The sequence below is a fragment of the Haliaeetus leucocephalus genome, unplaced genomic scaffold (genome assembly GCF_000737465.1).
Source record: "Haliaeetus leucocephalus isolate CR32 unplaced genomic scaffold, Haliaeetus_leucocephalus-4.0 Scaffold206, whole genome shotgun sequence".
Lineage (NCBI taxonomy): Eukaryota > Metazoa > Chordata > Aves > Accipitriformes > Accipitridae > Haliaeetus > Haliaeetus leucocephalus.
In genome coordinates, this window is record NW_010972642.1 from 11,178,686 (window position 1) to 11,204,482 (window position 25,797).

General features: G+C 46.9%; 1 protein-coding gene across 3 annotated transcripts in view; it reads right to left on the reverse strand.

Moving 5' to 3' along the window:
- Positions 1-25,797, reverse strand: part of HIPK2 (homeodomain interacting protein kinase 2) — an 88,500-nt gene that overhangs the window by 12,709 nt on the left and 49,994 nt on the right. Inside the window, exons 2-11 of one of the 3 annotated variants that reach the window (XM_010566278.1) lie at positions 21,594-21,717; positions 19,368-19,487; positions 18,560-18,646; positions 17,337-17,521; positions 13,352-13,514; positions 10,517-10,736; positions 8,810-8,931; positions 4,572-4,714; positions 4,040-4,216; positions 1,141-1,422 (exon numbers count right to left, since the gene is read on the reverse strand). In XM_010566278.1, coding sequence (XP_010564580.1) covers positions 1,141-1,422; positions 4,040-4,216; positions 4,572-4,714; positions 8,810-8,931; positions 10,517-10,736; positions 13,352-13,514; positions 17,337-17,521; positions 18,560-18,646; positions 19,368-19,487; positions 21,594-21,717 — 1,623 coding nt within the window. Of the gene's footprint in view, positions 1-1,140; positions 1,423-4,039; positions 4,217-4,571; positions 4,715-8,809; positions 8,932-10,516; positions 10,737-13,351; positions 13,515-17,336; positions 17,522-18,547; positions 18,647-19,367; positions 19,488-21,593; positions 21,718-25,797 lie in introns of all 3 variants that reach the window. The other 2 variants (XM_010566279.1, XM_010566277.1) reach the window with 2 other exon arrangements.

Genomic DNA, 25,797 nt, shown 5'->3' on the forward strand with positions numbered 1-25,797 from the left:
ATTTTTAGCTCCTTGAGGCCAAATGCATCTCATCTGTTCTGTGCGCATTTGCAGTGCTCTACTTATCAACACAGCGCAGAGATGCAGAGATTTAGATAGATATCTCCAGTGATTAAAGGAAAATCTACCATGGAGCACATTCTAAATACATTAAAAAAAATAATTCTCCCAACAATACTGGACGGATAAGGTTAAAAAATTCCTAGCTCATTTACCAACATAAAGATGGTATAATTATTCAGCTGTTTGCAAGGCTACTTCTCTACAACTTATAAAGCAGAGTGATGTCTTGTGACTGGCATCAGATGGGAAACCTAGAGTGCTTGCATATGACGAAAGGTGCTGAAAAGACAGTCCTGGAAAATTAAGTCTTCTCTCATCCACAGTAGATGATCAGCAGTGGCAGCGGTCCTGGGCCACGGGTGAGTTAATTCTCTGAGGAGCAAACTCAGTCACCATGGTCTTTATAGCCTCCTCTATGCCTCTCTGCAGAGTCAGTCAAAAAGCAATCAGTTTCTGCCACTTTTTACAATAGATCAGGGATGTTTCGGCAACACAATCGGAACTGAGCAAACCTCTTGCAATGTATTTACCATTACTGAGTGTTTATGACACAACCACTAACTGTTTTTCAGGACCTTTTTATGGAAAATAGCACATATGCAAGGTGTCATTTAATGCTTTTTACAGATGCCTGGATCACTTAGAAAGAGAAAAGGGAATTTCAAGCTATCTTCCTTCCAAGCCCTTCTTCTTGTCTTTGTTTTAAACAGCTACTTGACTTAAAGGGGCTCATCACCATAGGATCTCTAAAGTCTCCTTTCAACAGTCCTGTGAGATGATAGAGAAACTATTATTTCCTCTTACAGATGACAGAGTATGGCACAGAAAGACTACGACACTTCTCCAAGGTCACACAGCAAATGTACAGCATGGTAGGGAACATCATCTAACCCTGTGGAGTGCTCAGCTAGTATTTAAGCCTCCCCATCACCCTTCCTCTGAAATGAAGGATGACCTGCGTGCTGTGACCCAACTGTAGCTCCTGGGACCCTACAGCAATTCCTGGGACACTCCAGCACTTCTCTGCCTCTGTCTGTCTCTCCTACACACAGAGGAGAGCAGAGAGCCGCTGCTCACCTGGTGGGTGCATGCTTCTGCTCCTCCTCTTCATCTGTGTCGCTGCTGATCGTGATGACACTCACTGCGGGGCTAGGGGTGTCGGGAATGATTATCGTCTGCCGCTGCCGCTCCCGCGTGGTGCTGGTCGCCACGTCGCCCCAGCCGCACGTGACGGAGGTGCTGCAGGCAGGGCTGTTGTGCACCATGGCACAGCGGGGAGGCGTGTTTTCCTTCACTCGTTTCGACCGCTGAGGCGAGCTGATGGATTGAGAGGATGAAACTTCATAGGTGGATGCGTTTCTGGAAATGGGAAAGGTTGGTTAAAACGCGGTTTGCTTAAGTTGCTCGTCGCCATGGCTTTTGATTCCTGGTCTCTGATTCAGTGGCATTGATTTATGGAGTACAGGAAAAATGCAAAATTCGCACAGTTACCTCTTCAAAGGACAGAGTGCCTCACATGACTTATTCATATAATTGGCTGAAAAGTAGTTTCCTTCAGTAAAAAATTCAATTTTGTTTTCCCTAGAAATTACCAAATGAGAAACGCTGCCTCCCAGGAGTTTGTGCTGGGAGGTAGAGGCTAGTCACACAGCCCAGACATACAAAACACAGGCAGGCACAGTATGGCTGTCGCAGAAGGAAGAAGAACCCAAGTGATAATCCCTTTCTCCTGTATCCTGCATGGATGCATCATGACCAGTTATTTTTTGGCCAGAAAAAGCTCAAGGTAAAACTAGAATTTGTTGTGGAAAACAACAATCATTTATCAGGAAAACTGCTTTTCTTAGTTGAAAATTTATTTTTCTTTTTAAGAATCTTTTCAATGAACATTTCATGCCTAACGCTTCATCCTCTAGGATAGAGGAGTCCCATGGATGAAAGCACGCAGATGGGGGGGCATATACTCAATTTCATTTCATTCCCAAGTGAGGCAGCAGATACAGCATATATAAATAAGAAAGAAAAGAACAACCTTTTCATTATGCAGTAGAAAAACATGCTCAGGTCCTGTTTTTTTCCCAGTCTTCCTACTTCAGTTTCCCTACCTGACAGTTGGAAAGGGCCCACTTGGATCAGGGATCTGAACACAGAACCTGTCCACCAAACAGTGCAGTGCAGGTCTGCAGAGGGGAATATTTACCAAAGCACACTGACAAAAGCCCATTTCACCCATTTCCCAAATTTCCTTTCTTCCTTGTATTTCTTGTTTTTCTTCTGCCTATTGCAGAACATTTGCAGATTCAAAAATGAAAAAAAACCCAACCCCAAAGTTCTGGTTTTGTTCTACAGTGGGGCCTGGGCTGCACATTGAGAGCTAACAAAAGGAATAGGTAGCATCCATCAAAAGGAAGTCACTCTGGACGTATCACACTATACCAACTTACACAGGGTCTTTTGCATAACAAATGGCTGCACAGTAGCATTTGCAGTGCTTTTTGAATACCAATGAGCAGCATGGAGTACCCTCCTCTCCAAAAGGAGCACGTTCCTCATTTGGCTACAAAAGCCTCACAATCAATGAAGCCGTAGAAACCATTGCTCTGAAAGTGTCCAATTCCTCCTGGACACTGCCACCCTGCCCCTGGAGAGGGAAGGGAGAGGGAAAGCCCTGCACAGGCACACTGGTTGCAACAGGCATTCTCTTTTGCTGGCTTGCTGGGGACGTAGCTGTCTCTCCTCTACATTACGAATGGACTAAGACAGCTGGAGCCCACCCAAAGTAAATGCAACATTAGAGAGCAGATAAAGGGGAAGGATTTAAATAGTGGCCTCTTAACTAGAGTCAAATTGGTTGTGAACTCGGAGCTCCTCTGGCCCCAGTCCAGTCACCCAGGAAAACCACAAGCTCCACTGTTTTTGCCACTGTACAAGTGGTGACCCATTTTGGTTCTCCCCCCTGCGCTGTTATGGTTTGGGTTTTTTTAAAGAAACGTGCTAGTTTCACAGCCCAGAGGACTTTTCCCAGGAACAGCTGCACATACATCTTAAACAGCCTTGTCCTCTAGGCAAGATTACAGTGCTGTGACAGGCACTGCAATCATCCTACCATTTCAGTTGTGCCACATAACATCGTATGAACCAAAACCCTGTCTCTTCCTTGCAGAGCCAAACGGTCCTGCTGAGAGTTGATAGATTTAGGTGACTAAGGACTGTATAAGATGTCCTTATAAAATGCTTCCTGCTTTATGCTGCTATGATTAGAAAAAGGCCAGTGCGGGTACCTGTTGCTGGTGTGTACTGTTGAAGATAGGGGCCACCCACCTACGTTAGGAGCCAGAGAGCTTGAAGGTGGCCTAAAGCCACCCCAGTTCTCCGCTCTGCAGGGCACTAAAGCTCAGAAGTTAGGTCATCGTCCCATTGCTTTTGAAAGGGCAGATCTCGTGTGCACACACCAGACGCGTGTTCCTGAAGATCTGGTCCCCTGGAGGTGCACCATCCTGTGCAAATGCAGACACTGCACCTCAGGAGTGGGGGCAGAGGTGATGGGGGAAGAAAAGGTGCGGCAACCGGGCATTGCACCACGCTGACCTGAGAGTATAGCTACCTTTTTAACTACGGCCACAACAAGGCCTCAGGTAATCGCAGCAGCATCACGAGCTGTACGAACAGGGCCCGAGTCTCCCATCCTGCACCCCCTCCAGCCACCAACAAAACGATGCTCACCAGGTATAAAACGTGCCTGACCGCCTCTTACCCCCTGCCCTCCTGACCTGGGTACGGAAAAGGCGAAGCAGCAAAGAGCCTGGTCGCAAAAAAGCGTGATACAATCCCTCACGGGCCACGGCACCAACCTCCTTTCGCCCCGCTGAAGTCAGTCAACGCGCCCCCCCGTCAGCGCGCTTCGCGTCGGGAGGGCTGCCTTCCCCACAACCCCAGCACGGAGCGCTGCCTCGCCGACGCCACGACCCGCACTCACCGGGGCGCCGACGGGTGCTGCTTGCTCTTCCTGGCGGCGGCGGCGGCGGGCGGCTGGCGCATGACGTGCGCGACGCCCACGTTGACGGGCTGGGCCGCAGGGAGGGTGACGTGGCTCGCCAGCAGCGCCGGCTGCTGCATGATGGGATTGTAATGGCTGCCGTGAGCGTGGGTGTTTCTGCAAAGCGGGGAGACGGGCGCGCGGTTAAAAGGCAGCCGGCGGCTCTTCCGCAGGTTCCCGACGCCTTCGCCGAGGCACCCTCCTCCAGGGCCCGTCGGGCTGCCCGTCGCCCCGGGAAGGAGCGTTTCCCCCAGGGAACCCACTGAAGGCGGCGGCGTGGGCACGGCACTCCACCGCAAGGACGGGGAACGGCGAGGCTGCCCGTAGCTCTCAGACAGGGGGTTATAGGCCGCAGCCTCGGCCCTTCTCCCCCCGCCGGCTCTACAGCCTCGCGAGACCGCGTCCCTCCCACCCCGGTTCTTCTCACGCCTCCTCCAGCACCGGTGGGCACTTCGGGGACCCTCCAGTTTACCTCCAGTCTGCCAGCGGTTGGGTGCCTGCCATGGACTCCGGGATGACGGTCGCGTGCTGGACAGAAGTGTGGGTGGCCACCCCGGTCAGCTGCTGCCAGGCAGGAGGGAGCAGGATCTGCTGAGTGCCACTGGGCCACGCTTGCTGTCGACAGAGGGAAAACAATTGCTTAACCAGAGGCATCGTACGCCGAGCGTGAGCGGCGGTCCGGGCTCAGCTGGGGGTCCTAATAACGATCGTGGTCGTACTACTCGTGCTTACCACTTTTCAGTCATAGGTGACAAATACTGTTAGGAAACGGCAGTAAAAGCAGTAAAAATTACCAATACAGAGAGCGCAAAGGAGGGGAAAGAAAATCCCTGCCGTCCAAAGCAGCAGCTGTGTTTTAGGTTAAACTGGGAATGGGAGGGATCGAAACTGGTCAGCATTTTAACCCAAATATCAAAGTCTTTAGCACCTTTTAATATTGACTCTCCAGATCAGCTGGGCACCATGGTCCCATTGTTATTTTCCCCCTTCTACAGCCAATTTTCCTTCCCACCCCAACAGGACCTAAAGGACTTCAGGAACTTAAAGGAACTAAAAAGGAGAATGCACTTTTCAAGGATCAGAAAACAGAACAGGGGGCTGCAAGGCTTTTGCGAGGAGGAAAAAAAGGTGAATTTGGGGATACCAAAAGCAAACGCGCATCAGTCAGCAAGCGCTCCTCAGGAGGAACGTCTTGCTGCACGGGAGCCCGGTCGCCTGCTTCCAGCTCACCAGGATCCCCCTGGCCAAAGCAGAGCGGAGCCATGCACGGCTACCCGTCACGTGCCTGCCTGCTCCCTGTGCTCTCCGGCTTTTTCTGAGCGTGTGCCCCCCTTCGCAGGGGTGGAAATCTCTGCCCTGTGAGTTGAGCCATCGCTCTGCTACGCAACCATCCCTCCAGCTGTGCTGCCACAGGCATGACTCAGGTCATCCTGCTCTGGTGACTCCACACACGAGTCAGACGCATGGTTTTTTGACTTGGGAAACTTTCTTTGCTATGTGCTGCCTGAAGGCAGCTCCGGCAGCTTCTCACTGCCTGGGCTGGGGAACGCAGAGGTACCAGCTACAGTCCTCCTTAGTTCCGACTGGTACTACTGTATTGGACCCATGTTGTGTTATCTCACAGCTCTAAGGAGGCCAAATTTTAGAGGGGAGGCTTCTTCCAGGCAGGCATTTGTCCCCATGTCCATCCTCACAAGAATCCTGTTAACTGTCCCCACGATTCCCTCCTATTCCCCAGTAAAAAACCAAACCACCACCACCCCCAAAACCCACATTTCCCAGTTCTGCTCCAAAGTTTGACTGTCTCGTAATTTTCCACATTGCTGAGTTCAATGAAAAGGCTGCTACGGTGAGGCCTCTCAGCAACATCTGCAAAGGATGGACAGTCACAGGGCTCCTGAGAACTCTTCATCTAAGGAGCCACAACTACAGACTGGTGCTGCTCAGAGCAGGTAGGAGGAAGAGGCAAAGCCACAAAAAGATCAGGGAGAAAGAAAAGCTTCTTTTTTTTTTTTCCCTTTTCTTTTTTTCCCAGATTTGATTTAAAAGAGGAGACTAAACTACTGTTGCAGTCAGTCCCAGGGGACCACCTGGATTTACTTGCAGAGAAATCTGCTTCCTCCCTTTTCAGGAAGAGAACTGAACAAATCTAAGCTCCTTTCCCGACTGCAGTGCATAAATTTAGATGCAGTGTCAGGGTCCAGGCACAAATTCCTCACTTATTAGGTAAGGACCACTGAATCATTTAATCTGCAGATAAGACTTGTCTAGGCGGATCCACTAGCACAGTGCGTTGTGCTTACACACGGGAGGCTTGTGCCGGCAGCCACAGCCTGTTCTCAGTTATTGCATTACTGTGAAATTGTGCCGCCGTGGCAGAGCCCCTGCGCTCAGGAGGTGGTGGGTCCCCCGGTGCAACAGAGCTCCCGCTTCGGATGTAGAGCAAAAATGACTAACGGAATAAGCATGTTTTGTTCCGAAAGCCAGTGGCAGGACCTCTGTGGGAAGAGTGTTGTTGGGAAGGAGTTAAAAGAAGACAAAATCAAGAATTCAGGGTGTTATTCAAGGACAGGGGACAGTTCTGGGTCATGTCATGGAAGCCTGCCAGAGAACTGTACAGCTTTGTCTCTTTTGAGATCTGAAGCTACAGAGAGCTATTAGTAAAGACAGGATCAGTCTCTTTCACTGGTCTCTGTGCATACAGTATGTGGATCACACTTGCTTGAGAGGGCGAAAATAGACTCAGAGAAGTTACAAGTAAGTTACTTTCACCACTGGCTCTGCATCTTGCAGACTGCTTGCTCTCTCTATCTCCACGCCACAGGCTGCAGACACACAGCTGCCAGAGATGATGCTTGAAATCCATCACTGCCTCTACCCTGTGTCCCTCCAGCTCCTGGAACTCCTTCCCCCGTCTTTCCTCTGGGACTGCTAGTCTCATGCAAAACGCACAGGGAGAGCTGGACGCCAGCTGCACTGGGACGCAGTAAGGCTTTGCCAGCCACAGCCGTACTTATGCAGGCAGGCACAGTGACCTGTGCCGCATGCTGGGCAGGGGAGAACGCTCGATGGCACTACAGAGTGCTGGGAGCACAAGGAGCAGCATTGTGCCTGATCAGTGGGACAAATAAGGTGGGTGGAAAGACAGAAGTGCTACGCGCTCTGCCATGGACAGTCCCTCTAGTAGTTGGAGCAATCGCACGGTCTGGTCTGAAGAGCATTAGATAAGCAGCTGTGCCTGAGAGGAATAGCTCTCTGCTGAGAGAGACACATGCAGCCGCTCAGAGATCAGATGTGACTACAATGCATTACAAAGAAGCTGTGTTTTTCCATTCAGGAAACTGGAATTGGGTACAGATTTGTTTATCAGACCAGCTGCTCAGCCCGAACCGAGCGAGACCCGTGGACACCAGATGCCACCAGCATCAATCAGAGTGCCTTGCCATCAGAGTGGCAGCTAGCATTTCTCATCGCATGAGACAGACAGATATATCAACAGGCAGACTGCCTCTCTTTTATGAAATAAAAAATTAAAAATCTATGCAAGTGAGGAGTGTTTCTCACAAACAGCTTAAATTCCCTTGTGGAAGTGACAGCAAATAAAATGTCGGTAGAAGGTATGAGTGGGGACAGCCCGTGAAATAGGAGTTAATGTAGCAGGGGCAGCACAGAAATTGGTAGCAAAGCTCCTCCTGAACAGTCCCTCCCTCCCACAGACTGCATGGTGTCCCCAACAAGGCCACCTCGAGAAAAAAGAAGGAGCTGGAGGTCCTGAGATCTTTCAGGATCCTGCTGCCTTTGGGATGCTTCAGACCTGACCCTCACCCCTTCAAGCCCCACGTAACAGCACACATAAGGAGGCCTGGCAGAACAGCAGAGGCGTGCAAAGCTCTGTCACCTCCTTCACCCACTGCCTTGGCTGACTTCTTGCACAAGCAATAGGAGCCCGCAACCATGCCTGCGCAGGCTGCTGCTGACTTTGCTATTGTTTTTGTTTTCCATGCCTCTTAGGCTCTCCTTTCCTACCAAATGAGAGAGGTTGTTACGACAGGCTGCAGGAGAGATAGGTTCGATGTTTCAGACAGCCCTCTAACAAAGACTCTGCTGTTGGGAAGAGGCAGGGCACATTAGCTAATGGAAATCACGCAGGCTGCAAATTGTGTTTCTGCCTTCACCAGATAAGCGTAACTGGTAGCTGGCAAAGAAAGGCAATTGCACCAACAGTCTTACCCCAGCAATGCAACGCACAGGCATAAACCCCAAAGTCTGCTGGTACCTGACTGTGTATGACCAAGCTGGCATTAATGAAGGCATGGCAGATCAACCAATCCTGAGTCAGAGGCATGAATTTTTGACTTGTAGGTCATCTTTTCCAGGCTGTACAACTTAATACTAAGTATAGTAGGTGCTTTTTTTTTCTCCTGCCAGAAACATGCCTGATATTGGCAGAGGTACCATGGCACCAGCTGAAAACCAGTAGGGGCAGATTCGCTGAAGCAAGCACAAGGAAGAATGAACTACTCCTCCTTTTTGAGGAGCTGGTGTTCCCCTTGAGGATGTGCATGTGATCAGCGGTACCCATTCCCGTTTGTTTTTTTTTTCCTGGGAGGAACCATGCTTTTTCTGTGAACAAATTTCATACAACTGTGCCAACAAGTGCTGCTGACAAGGAGAGGTCCTTGGCTGTTCGGTGTCTTCAGAGCTCCTTACCTGTGCGAGGAGTCCTGGCTGGATCTGAAGAGGCTGGGCCCCAGGAGCCTGAGTGACAATGGGAACGGCGTTCTCCATCCGAACTGAATACCCAGCATGCTTCGAAGGGGAGGCTTGTAACCCTGTTCCACCAGCACAGAAGGTACAGCATTAGCCATTAACAGCATTGCTAGGAACAGGAGTGTGGTATTCAGAGGTGCCTAAAGGCAGTTGCTGATGTCCACTTCAATTGCAGTGTTCAGTCCCTCCAAAAAATCAGGCTCTCAGAGTCCCACATATTCTACCCCAGCCCAAAGACGTCCATCAAATGTTCATAAACATGATACATGTATAAGGGTGCAGAAAAGACATTTTCAAAGACGTTAAGGGATTAGCTGAGTTCATGTTTTTATGGGACCTTGAATGCACGGGAAACATCTCAGTACAATATGTACAGGGAAAAAAAGATAGAGAGGGGAGAGAATGCCTTCTCTTCCCCTATATTCTCTGGTTTGACAACAGAAAATGGTCCTTGCCAGCCAAAACTCATTGCTATGTGAGAATGCTCTCTATAGACCAAAGTGGGACAGTGGGACAGGAATCCAGAACTCCGCACTCAGCCTTGACGAGGACAGGTGATTTTCTCTTGCACAGCTTCTCCGAACTCATGTTTAAAAGTCTCTGATCTGACCGGGTAATCTAGCACACCCCAAACTCCAATCACTGCTGACTCAGCCATGCGTTAGCCTAACTGAGCTGGAGGAAGTTTCCCTCTCCGCCACCTTAGCGTGTGGCACAGCCTGTGCTACCTCCCTCTGCTTTAGAGCTTTCTCAAGACAGCAAATGGAAGATGTTAGGCTACATATTCTAGCAATACATTTCTGAAGTCAAACCCTTGAGATGGATTCTAACAATGTAGAAGAGGTCTAGCTAAACTCCCCTAGTTCAAAAGAGCTTTGATAATCTTGCAGAACATTTAACAAGTGCCTGGAGACTTCTGCACAGACAGGCTTGTAGAAACGAAGAGCAGAAGTTGCACCAGCTGAACCAAGGTCTATTTAGACCACTTCCTACAGATGCCTGGCTAGTTTTTCCAAATTGCTACAGCATGTAAAGTCAAGGGAAGGACAAGTGGCTAAATCTGATCATCACCCAAGCTGACAGTGGCACCTGCCACTGGTATACACAGGCAGAGTTGTTTGCAGCAGGGCTGGAGCTGAAGGAATTGTACTGATAAATGGTCATAAGCATCTGTTACGGTGACAAACCCTCATCTCCACCAGGACCACACTCCCTGCTGCATTAACCTCCCGAGTCCCCCTTTTAACAACTGAATCACTGAGAAGCAATGAACCCATTATTTATGTACTAATTGAACATTGTTGTGGGGGAAAATTTTCAAGTTTACCAAAGTGAGGCAGAAGAGCCTCAAATTCTGTTCAGGGCAAAGGAAAAAAATATCACATATTCTCCCCCAGTCCCTTCTCAGTGCACGCCCCATTGTTTTAGACCAGCCACCTCCAACTCATGACGTTGGAGGTGCCTGCAAGATCCTCCACTGTTGCAAACATTTCCATCTGTAACAACCTCATTGCTCTGATTTACTAGGCCAGCAATTTTTCTACCATATGATCTGCACTAAGGAAGCTTGTTTCCAACAAGAGCTAAATGAAACAGCAGTGGGGAGGGAGCAGCGACTGGCCAAGACCTGGCAAGGCTGTTACTTACCTTGGAAGCCTGGTGGGCAGACGATGAGAGCTTGCTGGAAGGGGTCGGGCCGGGCACAGATCTGCGCTGTTCCTGTCTGCAGGGGCATGCTCCGCTGGGCCACCGCAGCCATGGACGCCGCTGAGGGCTGGTAGAGTGCAGATTGGTAATTTAGTATGGAGACCTCGGGGTTGGCTAAGGAAATAGTGGCACTGGAGGAGGTGGGAGCCAGGTTGGTGGTCTAAAGGAATGACGGGAATTAAACAAAAACAAACAAAAAATGAGGGAGATGGGTACGTTGGAAGAAGCAAAATCCAAAAATAAAATAAAAAAGTAAAATAGTGTAAGATAAAGTAAAACAAACCAAAACAAAACCAAACCAAAACAGCAAACCAAAACCAAACAAGGGGTAGAACAGGACACTGAGGAGCACAGAGGCAAGGGCAGCGATGGGGAAAGGAGCACGATCTGCCTGAGCAACCGCAGCTGTACCATGCCATGGGACCTCCGGCCATGCAGCGCTGCTGTGTACTGCTCGGAGACATAGCACGTTCTCCAAAGGAGAACTGTAGCCCCCATTTATAGCCCAACTGGCTCTGATTTCCAGCATGATGAAGGTGAGTTCAGAAAATGCTACTATCCCCAAATCACTTTGTTCTCTCATCATGCACATAGCTCTAGAAGCAGCTCACATTTCTTAGGTAAAAGAAACTCAGCACCTCCATGCCCTGTGAAGCCTCATTCTGAGAGGGGAGACTCATTCCAGCCTTTCCTCTACCTTGTAACTAAGGCGGCACATGCCCCTTGAATTATGTTTTGAATTCAAAGGAATTGGAAGGCATAACAGGAGGTAATAATAATAATACTTTCGAAGTCCAAACTTCGCTTGGCTTGACTTTAAAACCTCTCAGAGCAGAAACTTCAGCAGGGGACGTTGCAAAGCCACAAAAATCAGCCCAGTGTTCTGTGAAACATCTAGAAATCTCAGGGTGACTTGTTTTTTATTTGGACTGAGTCTGTAACAGTTGCAGATGAACAACCCCTAAACAGCTCTGCCACTGGTCTATAAAAATATGTCCTTAGCATTCGCATCTAGGCAGCTAGGCTCTACCAGACCTGAGCCCACCTTTGCCCTCTATCCAAAAGCATCAGCATCACTGCTGGAGATAGGACAGACAACACTTTCTCATGGTGAACGTATGAACCCAGGATGAGGCTTTGATCAAAGCTGCAGGAGGCAGCTGGTGAAGCATTTTGCGCTACCCTGGTGGCCACTGGGCCCGGGAAGGGTACCCATGCTGCACTGCCACAGCCACAACCACAGCCACGAGGGATGCAATGGTAAAACATTTCTTCCTCCTCTTCTTCCTCCCCTCTCTGTGCAGAGGCAGAGAAGTGCAATCTGTTCCCTTGTGCAACACGCCGAGCAGCAACCACAACAGCTCCCACGCTCCTAATCTCAGGAGTCATAACTGGAAGGAGGCAATCCCCAGATATTTTGCAGAGACGGGGAGCACCAGAGAGCCAAGATGAGCGATATGTTGAAGAGAATGGTGAAAGGTTTAGAGCTTGTTCAAATTAAAGCACTCTTCCTGGAAATGTTTCTACCACTTCTTCCAGGAACACTGGAGATACCGGTTCTGCTCACAACACACACCCCTTACGAGAGTTCGGAGATTACCACGGATCTCCCCAGCCAACAACTGATCTTAACATCAAGTGAGTTGCAAAGAAACGAAAGCAAGTCTGCATTTCCTACTAGCGATGGTGGTACAAACGGTGTCTCTGCCCTGCAGCTGGGGCCTAGAGGAGCATGTAGCATGCATTTCTTTAGTCAGCACCTCAGAAACAGCCAAGGAAGGGAACCAGTGTTTGTAACTAATACCCTATCACACCAAGCCATAACCTATCTCTCTCTGTATCTGCTTAATGAATTGTTCCAAAAGACCTTCTGTAATCACACGTATCAAGACCTGAGTCATGAAGTCTGGTTTTCTGAGTGACATAGGAACACCCTGTACATCTACACAGACTCCTTTAGCTCCCTTGCTTTCCAAGCACCATTTCCACAACACCACCTGCAATCTCTAGAGTGAATTTTGAGCTGCCTGTTCCCACAAGACTTAAAAGACAGTAGCTATTTCTTGAGCTTCAGTCTCCCCCTGGAGAGTTTCCTTTCACCGTTGTAATACAGTACTGCAGTAAACAACTTTGCCTGCTAGTCACATAAAATTTGTCGACCCAGCACCCCCCAACAGTGGGGCATATAAAACTAATACAAGAGTCCAAAGCATGATTACAAAGCCAGAGCCCACCAATGTAGAGTGCAACGTGTTCGGAGTGGGGGTACGTGCACAGGGTCCCCATGTCAACTGTGGCACCTGGAGTAAAACCAATGAGAGATAAGAATAAACATTACTGCTAAGCTCCTCTTCCCTGTTAATCGGTTACAGTGCTGTGTCTGTTACAGAAGGATTTAAATTCTTTTTACTTCAATGTCAATTTGAAGAAGTGCTGTAAGATCACAAATACTTCTACCTGACCCAGGGAGTGCAGTCCTGCTTGCTGCATTAAGGGACTAATGAGCTTTTCCCCATAGCAACTTCCCAAGTAAGCAGGATTTATCACCTCCAACAACAACATAAACAACGAGGACAACATTTCACCGTCACACAAAATGTCACAAGATTACCGCCTGCCTGAAGAAAAGAGAATGAAGAAGAGTGGAGGAAGAAGAGTGAAAAAGTACCATCTTTTTGCAGGCATGTTAAATGGGATGCTACTTTGCTTTTCATATTCTAGACCCTACTGACGTAAACGTTTCAAGCACTGGCTGCTTCTGATCGATGCCCTTACCTGGTTGTGGACTGTGTTCAGCTGGTTGTTAAAAGTCATGGTCAAGTTGGTCGATGTACTTGGGGCTACATGGGTGATGAATGGTGTCTTGCTCTGGTTCACTGTGTCATACATATTCACCCGCCGCTTGCAAATCTCCATGTTCTGGAAGCAGGACTTGACACTGTGTAAGGAAAGGGGGGACAAGGAAGAAACGCAAAATCAACTAACCAACCAACACAGGTAACCGTTCATCACAGTGGCCCTGCATTAGGTCTCCACTGCAGGCTTGGCACTTTTTATGCTTTTAAAGCCCTTTGGTATTTTACGCAGGTCTCTCTTAACCAGTGAGAGTCAGATGAACCCTGTAGCGAAGAGGGCCAAATGGGTGTGAGGATGAGAGCGGCTGCTCTGGGACTCCTGGGTGCCCCCATGGGCCTGAGCACTGCAACCTAAGTCACAAAAAGCAAGCAAATGGGTTGCTCTTTACCTGACAGGGCAAGAAATACAAAGTGGCTATTTTAAAAGACTGAAAGAGGCAAGACTGAGGGCAAGAAAGACAGACAGATACTGGTTTTTTTCTGATGATTGAGCCTGACAGGAAAAGACAACTCACGCTTTCTGCCTCAGTGTAAGCCTAAAGGTAGTTTTACAAGTCTTTTGCAAGGAAGAATTTTACTGTTCCTCCTCACTGAGACCCCTGAAAAATCTTAGTTATTCCTGTTAAAAAGCAGTTCACTGAGAGCTGAGTCCAGCCAAGTGGTTAAAACACTGGCCCTGTCCGGCTAAACACTTCTGCAGATCCTTATCTTAAAGCACATGAGCTGTCCTCTTGCAGTCAATGGGACAATTCATACCGCAAAAGGTTATGCCAAACCAGATTCATCAATGTCCTGAGGGAATCAGGTTCTGAGGTTATCTCAGCCTAAGGATTGGATCTCTGGGGGGGAAGATTACAGCTTCTTCCTCTGCACTGACTTTCCTTTAAATGTTATTGATATAGCAATGGAAATTTTGAAAAGTATCATATTTTGTATCCCCAGTAAAGGAGATTAAATACTCTCTGCATTACTAGAGCACTCTAGGTGTCTGGTACGTGAAACTGCTGGTATTTCATTTTTATAATTGGGATACCAAAGCGTACAGAGGTTTAAGAGATAACAACATAGCAATCTTGGGCAAAACTGTATTTTTAATAAAATCTCATTTTTCCAAGGTCTAAAAACCAATACAGGTTTTCCACAATTCTTCCATAATTGTTTTTACAAATGTGACCTCAGAGTCTGAAACGCAACCCAAAAAAGAATAAAGGCATTTATTTTATTTCCATTATCCCAACCCAGAAAAATAGAAAATCCAAGCAGTGAAAAATCAGCTGTAGCTGTAAAAAATCAGCTGTATACATAATTTCTTTCGTAATGATCCAAGCTGTTAGAGGTAGGGGAGGTAAACACATCCTCACATAATTTTTGCGAAACAAAATGTCCCTTCCAAAGGAACACGTTCATATAATCTCTAGGGTTGGTCAGGAAGAGGACCTAGATCTTTTTATCCCTGTCTAGTCTCTTACTCACATGGTCATCTTTCTTCTCTTACAGGTAATATCTTGATAACTGGATCTGTGCCATAAACACCTGCAGACAAGACAGGCTCAGGATACTGCATAGCTGTGTATTATGTGCATTCATTTAAATAACTATGAAATACCTGTAAGTTGCAGAACATTCAGAAAAATCAAATACTTATCAAATAAATATAGAAGACTAGTGGATTGCATTTTTCCAGTCACCTATGAATATAATTCTCCCTCCAAAAAGCAGAAAGCACTGGAAAGAGTATATATTCTGTACATGGTAAACTGTGTGTGTTACCAAATGGTTTTATATAACAAGGTATAATCTCTACTAATGTAATACTGTGTTCTCTTTAAAGAGACACTTTAAAAAAAAGGGGAAAAAAAAAAAAGGCAGGGACAGAGCAAAACAGACAGAAAGACCAAGGAGTACGCAACAATTTAAGAGCCAGTCAGTTAAATACTTAAAATGGGGGAGCTAAACTCCCTTCACAGTTTGCTTGGAAGTAAGCAGAACAGCCCCTCTTGGGCTGCTCAAACTTGCAGCCTCTCTGAAGCATGCCACAGCAGATTCCTTCCAGAAGCTACATCTTCCATATATTCTCACTGTCTCTGCTGCCTGATTTACTTTCAAGAGAGATTACAACTCCCTGCATCTCTCGAGGCTTTGAAGTTTCTATTCTCAAAACCACAGGCAATCAGAGACAAAATTTCCATCAACTTGCCACGCTGGTTACAGCTTATTGCTCTCTTTCCCAATCACCGCTTCCAACACGGAGGGGCTGCGCAGGGTTACGCACCCAGCTGGCACAGCATTTAGTATTCAGAGACCTGATGTTGAATTTTTTATCCAGGTAAAATTCTCACTGCTATTGGCCCCAATGATATTTTCAACCTTTCTGGGGCTTTGCCTGAGCAGCCACAAGTGAGCACTTCAAAAACGAAGATGTGATTATGGTCTATTGCGTTAGTGGAAAGATTTCTGATGGCAATGCATTATGCCACAAATGTCTCCTATCTTACACAATCAGTTATTACACAGTAAGAAGGACTGTTGCAAATTAAAAGACTTCAGTATGTGATGCTAACAGTTAGAAAATACTGTCTTTTTTTTTTATTTATGAATGTTTTTATACGAAACTTACTTTCTCTCTGTTTAGCACAATAATCTCCCATCTTGTTTTCATTACATTTATCACTTACTATTTACTTCTAGATAACAATGATCAAAGATGTTTGTGCAGGCTAAGTCTGGGTCTACACAGATCACACACCCACTACCTTCTGGTAAGTAGCTGCTCTTATCTTGTGATAAATGTAACAAAAAGGCAGCTACAGCTCCTTCACAGAGGGAAAACAACCTTAAATGGACTTCAAATATTGCAGGTAAGAGCACACATAGGGGCAGGAGAGGTGACGCAGTAACCTGTTGCTCCACAGCACCCACACAAACATACTCTACGGCTTTTTAAGCAGTCCCCTTTATTTTCATACCTGAGCTCCTCACAGCTTTTAACACCCATGCACATGGCACCCAATGAAGTACAATGCTGTGCCCATAACTCTGTTCTCCTGATGAGGTGAAGAGACAGCCTGCAAAAGCACCTTGAACCGCAAAGTGCTGTAGAGCAGGATGTTCAAAGCTGGGAGTCCTGAAGGCTTTGGAAAACTCCCGCTATGTGTCTGCCTTCACTCGCATCTGAGCAGCCTGGCCCTACGTGAACTGCCCAGAGGACGAGAGCAATGTGCTGGGCACAGGTTTCCTGCATTTCAGGCTGCTGCGCTCCGTGACGCAGCCTTAGGAGATGGGGGAGTCAGGCTTGAAGGCACGACACTTCACGTCTCCATCGGGCAGTGGAGCCCATCTCCATTCCACAAATGTGTCAGTTGAGGTCGGAGCGTGGTGTTTAAGGTTACATAGGCAGGCAACAACAAAGCTGAAAACTGAACTCCTCGTCCTGTTGCCTGTGCCTGTAAACCAGCCTGCTGCAGAAAAAGCTCTTCCCTTGAAAAGCAAACAGCCCCAAATTGACCCCTGCAAGATGGGAAGGTTCTGGGAGGAAGGGTCGACTCCCCACTGCAGATAAGGTTGATTACTGCAGTAACAATCAGGACTATATTTCTTTGAGATATACTGATACTTTGAGCACTAATTGCATAATTTCTTCTGCATTTTAATGCAAACATATGTAATTATTGAATATTTACATAATGAATGTAGCACACACTGCAGTGTTTCAAATGCCAAGCACCTGTAACACAATTCTTGCAACCTTAAGAGTTTGCAATCCTCTTTTTTTTTAACCAGAAAAAGATTAAAACTTAGGCCTTAAGCATCTTAATAACGCCTCTCAGATACATTTGGTCTCCACCACAACCAGCTCTCCTCTTCACCCCTCAATTCAAAACTCCAGGGAAACAAACGCCACGTACTGTGTGCTGTGAGGGAAATCGAGCAAGTGCGTCATGGTGACAAAAGGGTGGTTCAGAGTTTCAATGGGTGTTATTCTCTTATCTGCATCTATCGTCAACATCTTCTTTAACAGATCTATAAACTCCCGCCGGTCCGCCTTTTCCACCAACATATCGCTTCCTTCCAAATCCGTTGTCATGTTCACCTAAAGGAGAAAGGACAAGGGTGAGCGCTACAGGGAAAGAGCAGATGGTCAGGTCTCCAGCAAACTGTGTTTACTCCTCGTCGGAGCACATGCCCTGCAAGCCTCCCTGTCTACAGGGGTAGTTGCTGAAGTCACACGGCAGACTCCGCGGTGGCTAGTCATCTGGCTTGTGCATGTCACATCTCTAGACAGACTGTTAAGTGTTCAGCTCGCTTGGGTCAATGGCTAATGAAACATTTAGTCACCCTCCACTGAAGATGAACAGCTTCCATGTGGTAGCAGGCAAGCTCTGATAATCAGTATATTTATCATATAAAGGACTGTGCTATCAGATGCTTAACTATGTGTCCTGTGAGCAAGAAATATATAAAATAAATAAAAATTGTCGGTAGGTTTATGAGAAACATCCCATTTGTGTATCAGGTGCCAGGAAAAAAAACCTGTTATACTATTTCATCCATTTGCAGTCTCCCCTGATCTCAGTCCCCCATTTCTGCATGTTTGCTTGTGAATGCTACAATGCCTAGACTTTGCTAGCACAAACTCCAGTTGCAGGAGCGGTTATGCTGGAATTAACTTTCACAACCACATGGAACTGACACAGTGAATTAGTACTCCCCATTCCCCCAGATAGCCACGTTTCACAGAGAGCGTGCTCTTCTGCGGCCACGGTGACTATTTTCAATGTCACCATTTTACAAATGGAAATATTAAAGCACAGAGAAGTAAGTGACTTGCCAGCAGTCACACAAAGGAGCACTGGAGACATAAGAGAAAACGCAGGATTTTGCCACTCAGAGATGTGACTTAGCCATTTTCCAAGACTGCTTTACTACTGCACATTGAGCCCACATGCCCCTATGTGCAGTTTCCCCTACAACGCAGCACATGATGAGCTGATTTGTTAGGCATAATCCTGGTATTTCTCAGGAGCTGGCACAAGAATAGAATACACAGAGAAATCATGTAGTTCCCCTTTCTTAGCATTGTCTGAAAGCACGTGAGGCAGTCTTGCTCGCTACTCACCAATGCTCTTACCTGTGCCATATCATCCAAACAGTTGAAAATATACTTTCTTGCTTCCTTCGACTTAATCCCCGTCTCTGCCTCATGATCATCTGGTGTCTGCTCAAAACAGGAGACAGGCATTGACCAGAACTGCCCTGCAATCAGCTGCGGGTTATGTGCCACTTCCAGCTTGTGCCTTATCCTGCCCTCATCAGAGACCACTGTGTCTCTCTTGACTGACCAGGTAACATTCACACTATCTCTGCTATGGTTATATGACAGCTTTTGTGTCACAAGGTGATTTATCTGTTCTTTTTCACTTCAGAAGATCCTTGCAACTACGGTGGGAGTCCCAAAGGTCTCTTACACCCACCCCAGCATGAGGCTCAGCATCCCATCCTTACAGCCAGAAGCCCACTGGCCTCTCTCCTTGGGGACTGAATGCAGCCAAACACGCTGGTAAAAGAGACTCAGGGCTCACCTGCATTACTAGCAGGTTTGATTGTCAGAATTAAAATGCTTCCCCCCCCCAATGAGTTAGACACTAGAGCAAAGTCTGCCCAGGGTGCGTTTCATTTAAACTACACATCAATTCATTGACTACTTAGAGGGAGATTTCCAGGTCGATTCCAGATTTAAATTTCCCACAAAGCGCTGCTAAGCAGGTGGGCTAAGGGCTGCAGACTTCAGGGATGGCAGTTTTACCTCGGGCTATACCCAACCCAGTGTCTGTGCCGCATTGCAAAAAGCAGAGACTTAGGCTCTGAGGTGACCTGAATGTCTGCTCACTTCCAACCAACAACTGCACGGTAAAAGAAACAAGGGAACGTCTTCCTACCTTCAGCCTCCACAAAGGATACGGTGAGTCTGTATCCCTGTTGAAAAACCTCGTAGTCTTTGTCCCTGCACTTAACAAATACTCTGCTGGTAAGCCCTGTGTCTGTGAAATATAGCGAATCTGTAAGAGAAGGATGAGAGGTCACTGTTGATCCTGTGAAGATCTCTGGAGGTCTTCCTTGAAGGAGGGCAGGAGGCATTTAAAACAATAGAACAAAGAAAGAAAGAGAAAATGTAGCACGTAGTTAGACTTCACCAAAAAAAACCCCAAACAACCCAGTGCAAGGAATGAGAGGAAAGAGAATTCCCATACAGCATCCCTCCATTTATCACGTACGTGACTGGAAACTCACCCTTACAGTACAGATAAAGGGAGGACAATCCCTAGGTTTTAGAGGTCAAAGAGGAAGACCCACACAGAGATTTCAATGGGGTGTTTCACCTCTTTGCACCTTTTTATGTCACGCTCTCCTCTCCAGGAGTTAATTTCAACAATTTCATATTTGCGCTCTAACTTCTGCTGTTTTCTCCCCCAGCTGAGCGCACAGCCTTTCCTAGGAGCAGTCTGAAGTTCAAAACAGAGGACTACGAAGTGACTATCTTTGAACTTAGATGAAATATACACTCAAACGAACTGACACCCTCATGGTATGTGAAGTACTTCACCTCTACTGCCTACACGACTTCATTTGTTATTTGGGTTACTTCCATGAGTATGACCTCACTGGCACTCGCACAGCTAAAAGATACTATGCATGTGTTTCCAGGATCTCAGACTTTAATTTATTTATTCAAAGGAGAAAGGGTCTGTGATTACACAATTAGAGACCCATCTCACACACGCCTGGGGTGCCACACGAAACCTTAACTTTGGCATCTCCTGACTCCTGAATATTTCACTCTGCAGAATTGCTGCAAACTCTGCAAAACTACTAAAAATAGTCATCTACTCCGGAAAGTGTTTTTGAGAGAAGAGACAGAGCAGGGTAAAAAAAAATAAAAAAAAACAAAGGCATAAAAAGCAACTATGGTTTCAAAGACTTCCAAGCACTCAGGACCCGGTTCACTGAGCACAGCTTGCTCCACTCTGCGGCTCCTTAGGTCCATCGGAGCTCATGCACCTGAGAAGCACCAGGATCCTACCCGCAGCCCAGCACCAGTGCAGGGCGACTCAGGCTGCAGCGAGGGGCCAGGACCAGCCCCTACCCCTTTCCCAGCTCCCCAGGAGCCCACACCATACTGCACCAGTGGAAGCTTTGTGCTGGGCAGTTAAGCTGGGCAGGCAGGTATGGTGATTTCTTTTTCAGCTGTGTGTTTTACGGCTTTTGGGGTGCAGCAGGGAGGAGAAAGAAATCTACTCTTCATGCTTGGTATGTGATTTTCAAATGCTTTTAAGTTTTTCAGCTACGTCTGATTTCCTTTGGAGCCACTAATGGCCCTGCTCTTCTCTGCAGGTTATTTCCCCTGCCAAATTTCACCTTTAAAGCTCTAACTAAAAAAATACTAGTTACAAAAGAAGAGTCGAAGAAACATTTTCATATATGAAAAACTTATTTATTACCCTGCTCTGTTGTTTTTTTGTTTGTTTGTTTTTTCTCCAGAAGAAAAAAGACCCTTTTCAGGCTGCATTTGCAGACAGCTAAGATCACCCTGAAGAAGACTATGGGAATGGAAAGTGTTCTGTAGCCCTGCTTCTAGCAGCTGCTGCGCTATCAGTTTTAGGACTACAAAAGGAACATAAAAGCCTATAGGGAAAGAAGCACGACAGTTTATATTAACTGGAAACCCACACCACTGTGAATTTTCTCCTTCTTGTCATTGCTTTTAATATGCACCCTTGCAAAAGGGATTATGAAACGCAGTAGAGATCGTGCGGTTTCTTCTAACAAATAAACCTTTATTCAGTCCTCGTTGTTTCAGCAGAGAAAGGGTGCCTGCTCTGCTCAGTGAGGAGAGACAAGTACAGAGCTCTCCAGTCAACGGCAGTGTTGACTCTTGATTGAGATTTCACTTAGGCAGTCAGGTCTTAAAAGCCAGCATACCAAACAGCACGCTGGTTACCTAGAATAAATACCCCAGGTGGATAATGGAAAAAGTTGACTTGGGAGGGTAAGAAACACACATCCCCTGTTAGCAAAACAGAAAAAGTTGGCATCTGTTCACTCTGACGAGAGAAGGCAGAAACACCCGTGCACTTACCAGCACCCAGGGCAGTATCCGTACCCACCTGATCGTACTCTGAAGCTCCCGGGTACAACGGCCAGCCCAAGAACAGCTCTGCAATGACACATCCCAACGACCACATATCGATTGCTTCACAAAATGGTAAACCGAGGATGATTTCAGGGGCTCTGCAAAGGAAGAGGTGAGAAAACATCAGCAATGGGAGCAGATCCACTCGGCTGGCGTAGGGAGGCGATGCTCACGAAGCTGCCGGCTGCCAACAAGTGTCATTGCTCCCACCGAGCTGAGGGACCCAGCAGCCACCGGCAAAGCGTCTGCTAACCAGGCATGAATCGGTGAATAGTTATCCTTGCAGAGGAGTCCTCTGGCAGCAGTTAGCCAAGAGACAGCCCTACGTTTCGCAGCAGTTTGCAACGGGGAGAACTACCATTACTTTCATTTGGCAGGTGAGAAAATGAAGCACAAAACAAACGTTGTGCGTTCAAAACCACCCAATTAAGGCCCCCACTCGAGGCTCTCGGGCCCAGCTCGCCGTCCCGTGGAGAAACCATGCAGGCTCCCTGCGGTGAAGCATCCTCCGTTCACATAGCTCAGCGGGCTTCACAAACAGCCAGACATTAAATAATCATTACAGGACTGGTATAAAAGGATTACTGACTTTTTAAACAAATGGATGTAACCATAAAACAGAGAAATAACATAATTAGATCTATTAGACATAAGCTTTTTCCTCAGGAGGAAGTAGCCACAAAGCCTTCACTTCCCAGCCTGTCCCAGGCACCTCATTAGATTTCCTCTTCCCTTCCAGCCCACACAGCCAAAATGCAGCAGCACTCTCACTACGCATTTACTGCCGGCTTCAGGAGATGCCCACTGAGGCACCTCTGCTCAGCGAATCTCAGTGTTAGCCCTGCCGAGGAAGGAGAGGACAAGGCAAAAGCTTTGCTTCGGCTCTCCAGGAGGATCCCCGGCTGGAGCACGGAAGAGACGCCCAAATAAGCAAGACCAGCCTCAGCTCAGACTTCCACAGGACCTTAAGGTGAGGGTCATTTCACCTTTCAGCCAGGTAGAAGCTGGTGTCAAATCTGCCAGGTACTGTGCAGACTGTGCAGTCAATGGAGAGACACCCTCCCAAGGGGGATTTGTCCCACTGTCTTGGGATGGTTTGAATCTTTCTTCACTGAGGCTAGACAAGCTTCCTCAACTCCAGTGGACAAAGTGAGACAAGATGAATCCTTCCCTTAGCATCCCAAATGCTTTGCATTTCAAAAGCAACTTCTATGTGGAAGAATCAAAGCATCTTACAAATACTGAAACCCACCTCCGCACACAAACACCTTCCTTACTTTCCCTACCTCAGCCCAAACTTCCACATGCAGTTAAGTGCCATAGTTCCTATTCTACACAGGGATCACCTATGGCTTCTCTCCTGCTCTTCTTGCAGATCTTGCAATGCTTCTAAAGCCCCAGCTTCTGGAGCCAGGTGATGTACAACAGAAAGAAAAACTTACTTTCCCATACTCCTCTAACTATTAAATAAAAAGAAAAAAAAAAAAAAAGGCAGAAGACAGCTAAAAGAACGGAACACACGTTGCTTCAAAACTTTCATCATTTTAAAAACAGCCTTGGGATTTCTCAGGCCCTGATGCATATTTTGGGAATGCCCAGGGTTGACTATTGAGCAAATCAAGTGCCACCATCCAGAGCTGGAAATAGAACCCATGGTTCCCAGTTTCCCATCTGTCATCAGGATAAGATCTGACACTAGTGAGATCATACTACGGATTACCAATTGCAGTGGAAAATATTATGTTTTAATCACGCCATTACATAGTCATGTGAAGACAAGTCTTTAGCCAAGAAACCAAGCAAAATGGCTAATTTTTTCCAAAGAAACGAGCAAAGGCCCTGTAGCAAGAATCCATGCCCCATTTTCAGTCCGCAAACGGAAACCCCAAAATCCCCAATTTTGGGTTGACTGGTAATGATAAAAGCCCCAAACTATCTGTTCTCCAACCAGCAACGCAGAACGTAAAAATTATGGGAAATTCTGGGATGTTAAGCTTAGGATGCTTTGTGCCAGTCCCACAAAAAACATGCCAGAAACTTAAAAAGTGGCTACCTTCAGCCCTCCTAGCTTCATCTGTGCTTGTTGTTCTCAGACCCCATTGCTCTTTAGCCCATCGTGACAAACTTTTTATTCTAGCATCAACCTCTCCTTAGGAACAAGGGGTTAATTTTCCTCCTTTCCTCCCCATTCCGTCATCCCTGCACACTACTCGACACCTAGACAAAATGCAGAGAGAAAAAGACAGCTATGGTGACCTGAATCTCATTACTATGTAAATCCTGCATTCAAAGCCATCTGCCTCTCCCTGTCTGCCTTCCACATTGTGAACGAAACATCCCTGGTCACTAATGAGAGCTCAGCCACGCATCGCCTGAACTTCAAATCCCTCCCACTAACTCAAGTGGAAGGAGCAGAGGGGTGGACTATCACTGGGATATTCCCAATGTGATTTTGTGTAGAAACCTCCCTGTTCATAAAAATCGCTCGCACTGCTGTCATATGCAGCACACACCTCCTCCCCTCTCTCCCCACACTTATGCTGCCAACACCTTCCAGACCCCTGCAAGAAGGGATGACCTAGAATTTGAAGCTCTAAAATTTCTAATTTTTTTTCTCGTGAGTCTTCAGCTGTCCAGTGGGTTTTCCTTAAAGCTCCAGCTTCTGGAGTGCAGCAATTAGGAGAGTATTTCTTTTTCATACACAAAAGAAGTTTTGCACCTCTGCTGTTCGGAAGAAAAGCACAAAACCAGTGTCCATACCATTTAAACACATAAAAGGCAACTAAATGGAGCACCATTCATTATTTTAAACCAAACTTATTGTTATAGGGAGGGGAAGTCTATCATTATAGGCTGGGGAGGTGGTGAGATAGTTTTATTTTATTTTGCTTTTTTGAAAGCTGGTATTCGCATTACTCAATCAAGCCTAAACATTAGTTGCAATCTTTGCCCATTCAGCCCCAAACAGATGATAATTTTGGAACAGCAATGAGAAGCCCTGCGAGAGGGGGGCCAGATCGAAGCGAGACGGTGCCCTATGTACACCACAGCCGGCATTCACTGCGGCTTTCTCCCAGCCCTGCCTTCGCATCACGACTGCGATTTTTCCATGGAGAAGGAGTAGCCCTAAGACAAAAAGATCTTGCTAACTTAATTAAGCAGTCATTAAGACACCACAAGAACAACAGGTATCAGACACCACACAGGCTTCCAGATCTTCAGCTAGCAGATACCTCCCGTTGGCCGTGTAAAAGAGAGAGCTGGAGTTACCCCAGGAGGAGCAGCAGTCTGCCTGCCTGCTGGCACTCTGCTAAAGGCCAACGCCACGCGTTTTGGTGGAGGATGCTACAAGTTCTGTAATGAAACAACTCGTCCACTGATGAAATGCCTTCCAACCCTCTATCAGCTGGAAATTGCTCTGTATGCTCAGTTATGGATGCATAGATCCTTCTGCATACAGACCTCTAACACGTGGAACTCCTCTCTTTCTTAACATAAACACGTCAATTTTTTAAGACAAGGTGAGATCTTGACTTCAATCACACATTGTGGCACGGAGTTCCACAGGCAACCTTCTGCTTTCAATACCATCTTAACTCAGCTGTTTAAAGCCTGATTTTCCTTCATCGGGTTTAAATTTGTCACCTCTCACTTCATCTTCACATGGATTGGCCTAGAGGTGAAGACGGAAGTGCTCGAATCACCTTTCTTTTAGCACAAGCTATTTTTATATCTCTGCCCTGTTCTCCCTTGTTTGCGGCAGCTTCTGGCTTCTCAGTGTTCCATCCCATGGATGTTTCAATTCACTTGCACCGCCTGGCCCTACAACTCCTCTTCCTGGCACGACTGCTTGGAGACAGGCTGAACAGACCTAGAAACAGTTAAACATGAGGATATTCCCCAGACTTATTTTACACTATTTGCAGAATGCTTTCACGTTCCAGTCTTCCCTGAGCCTAATATTTTGTTTGCTTTTGGAGTGACACAAGGCATTTCAGCAGATGTTTTATCTGGGAGATCCTCTGAGACACACAGTCCTTTCTCCAGAGGAGCTGCAGTTAATTTAGGACATAGAATTATGTAGAAATAGTTCGTTTTTCCTCTTCCAATGTTTACTGCCTTTCAGTACTGCACTGATCTGGCATAATGTTGTCTGTAATCTAGATCAAGTCCCTTAA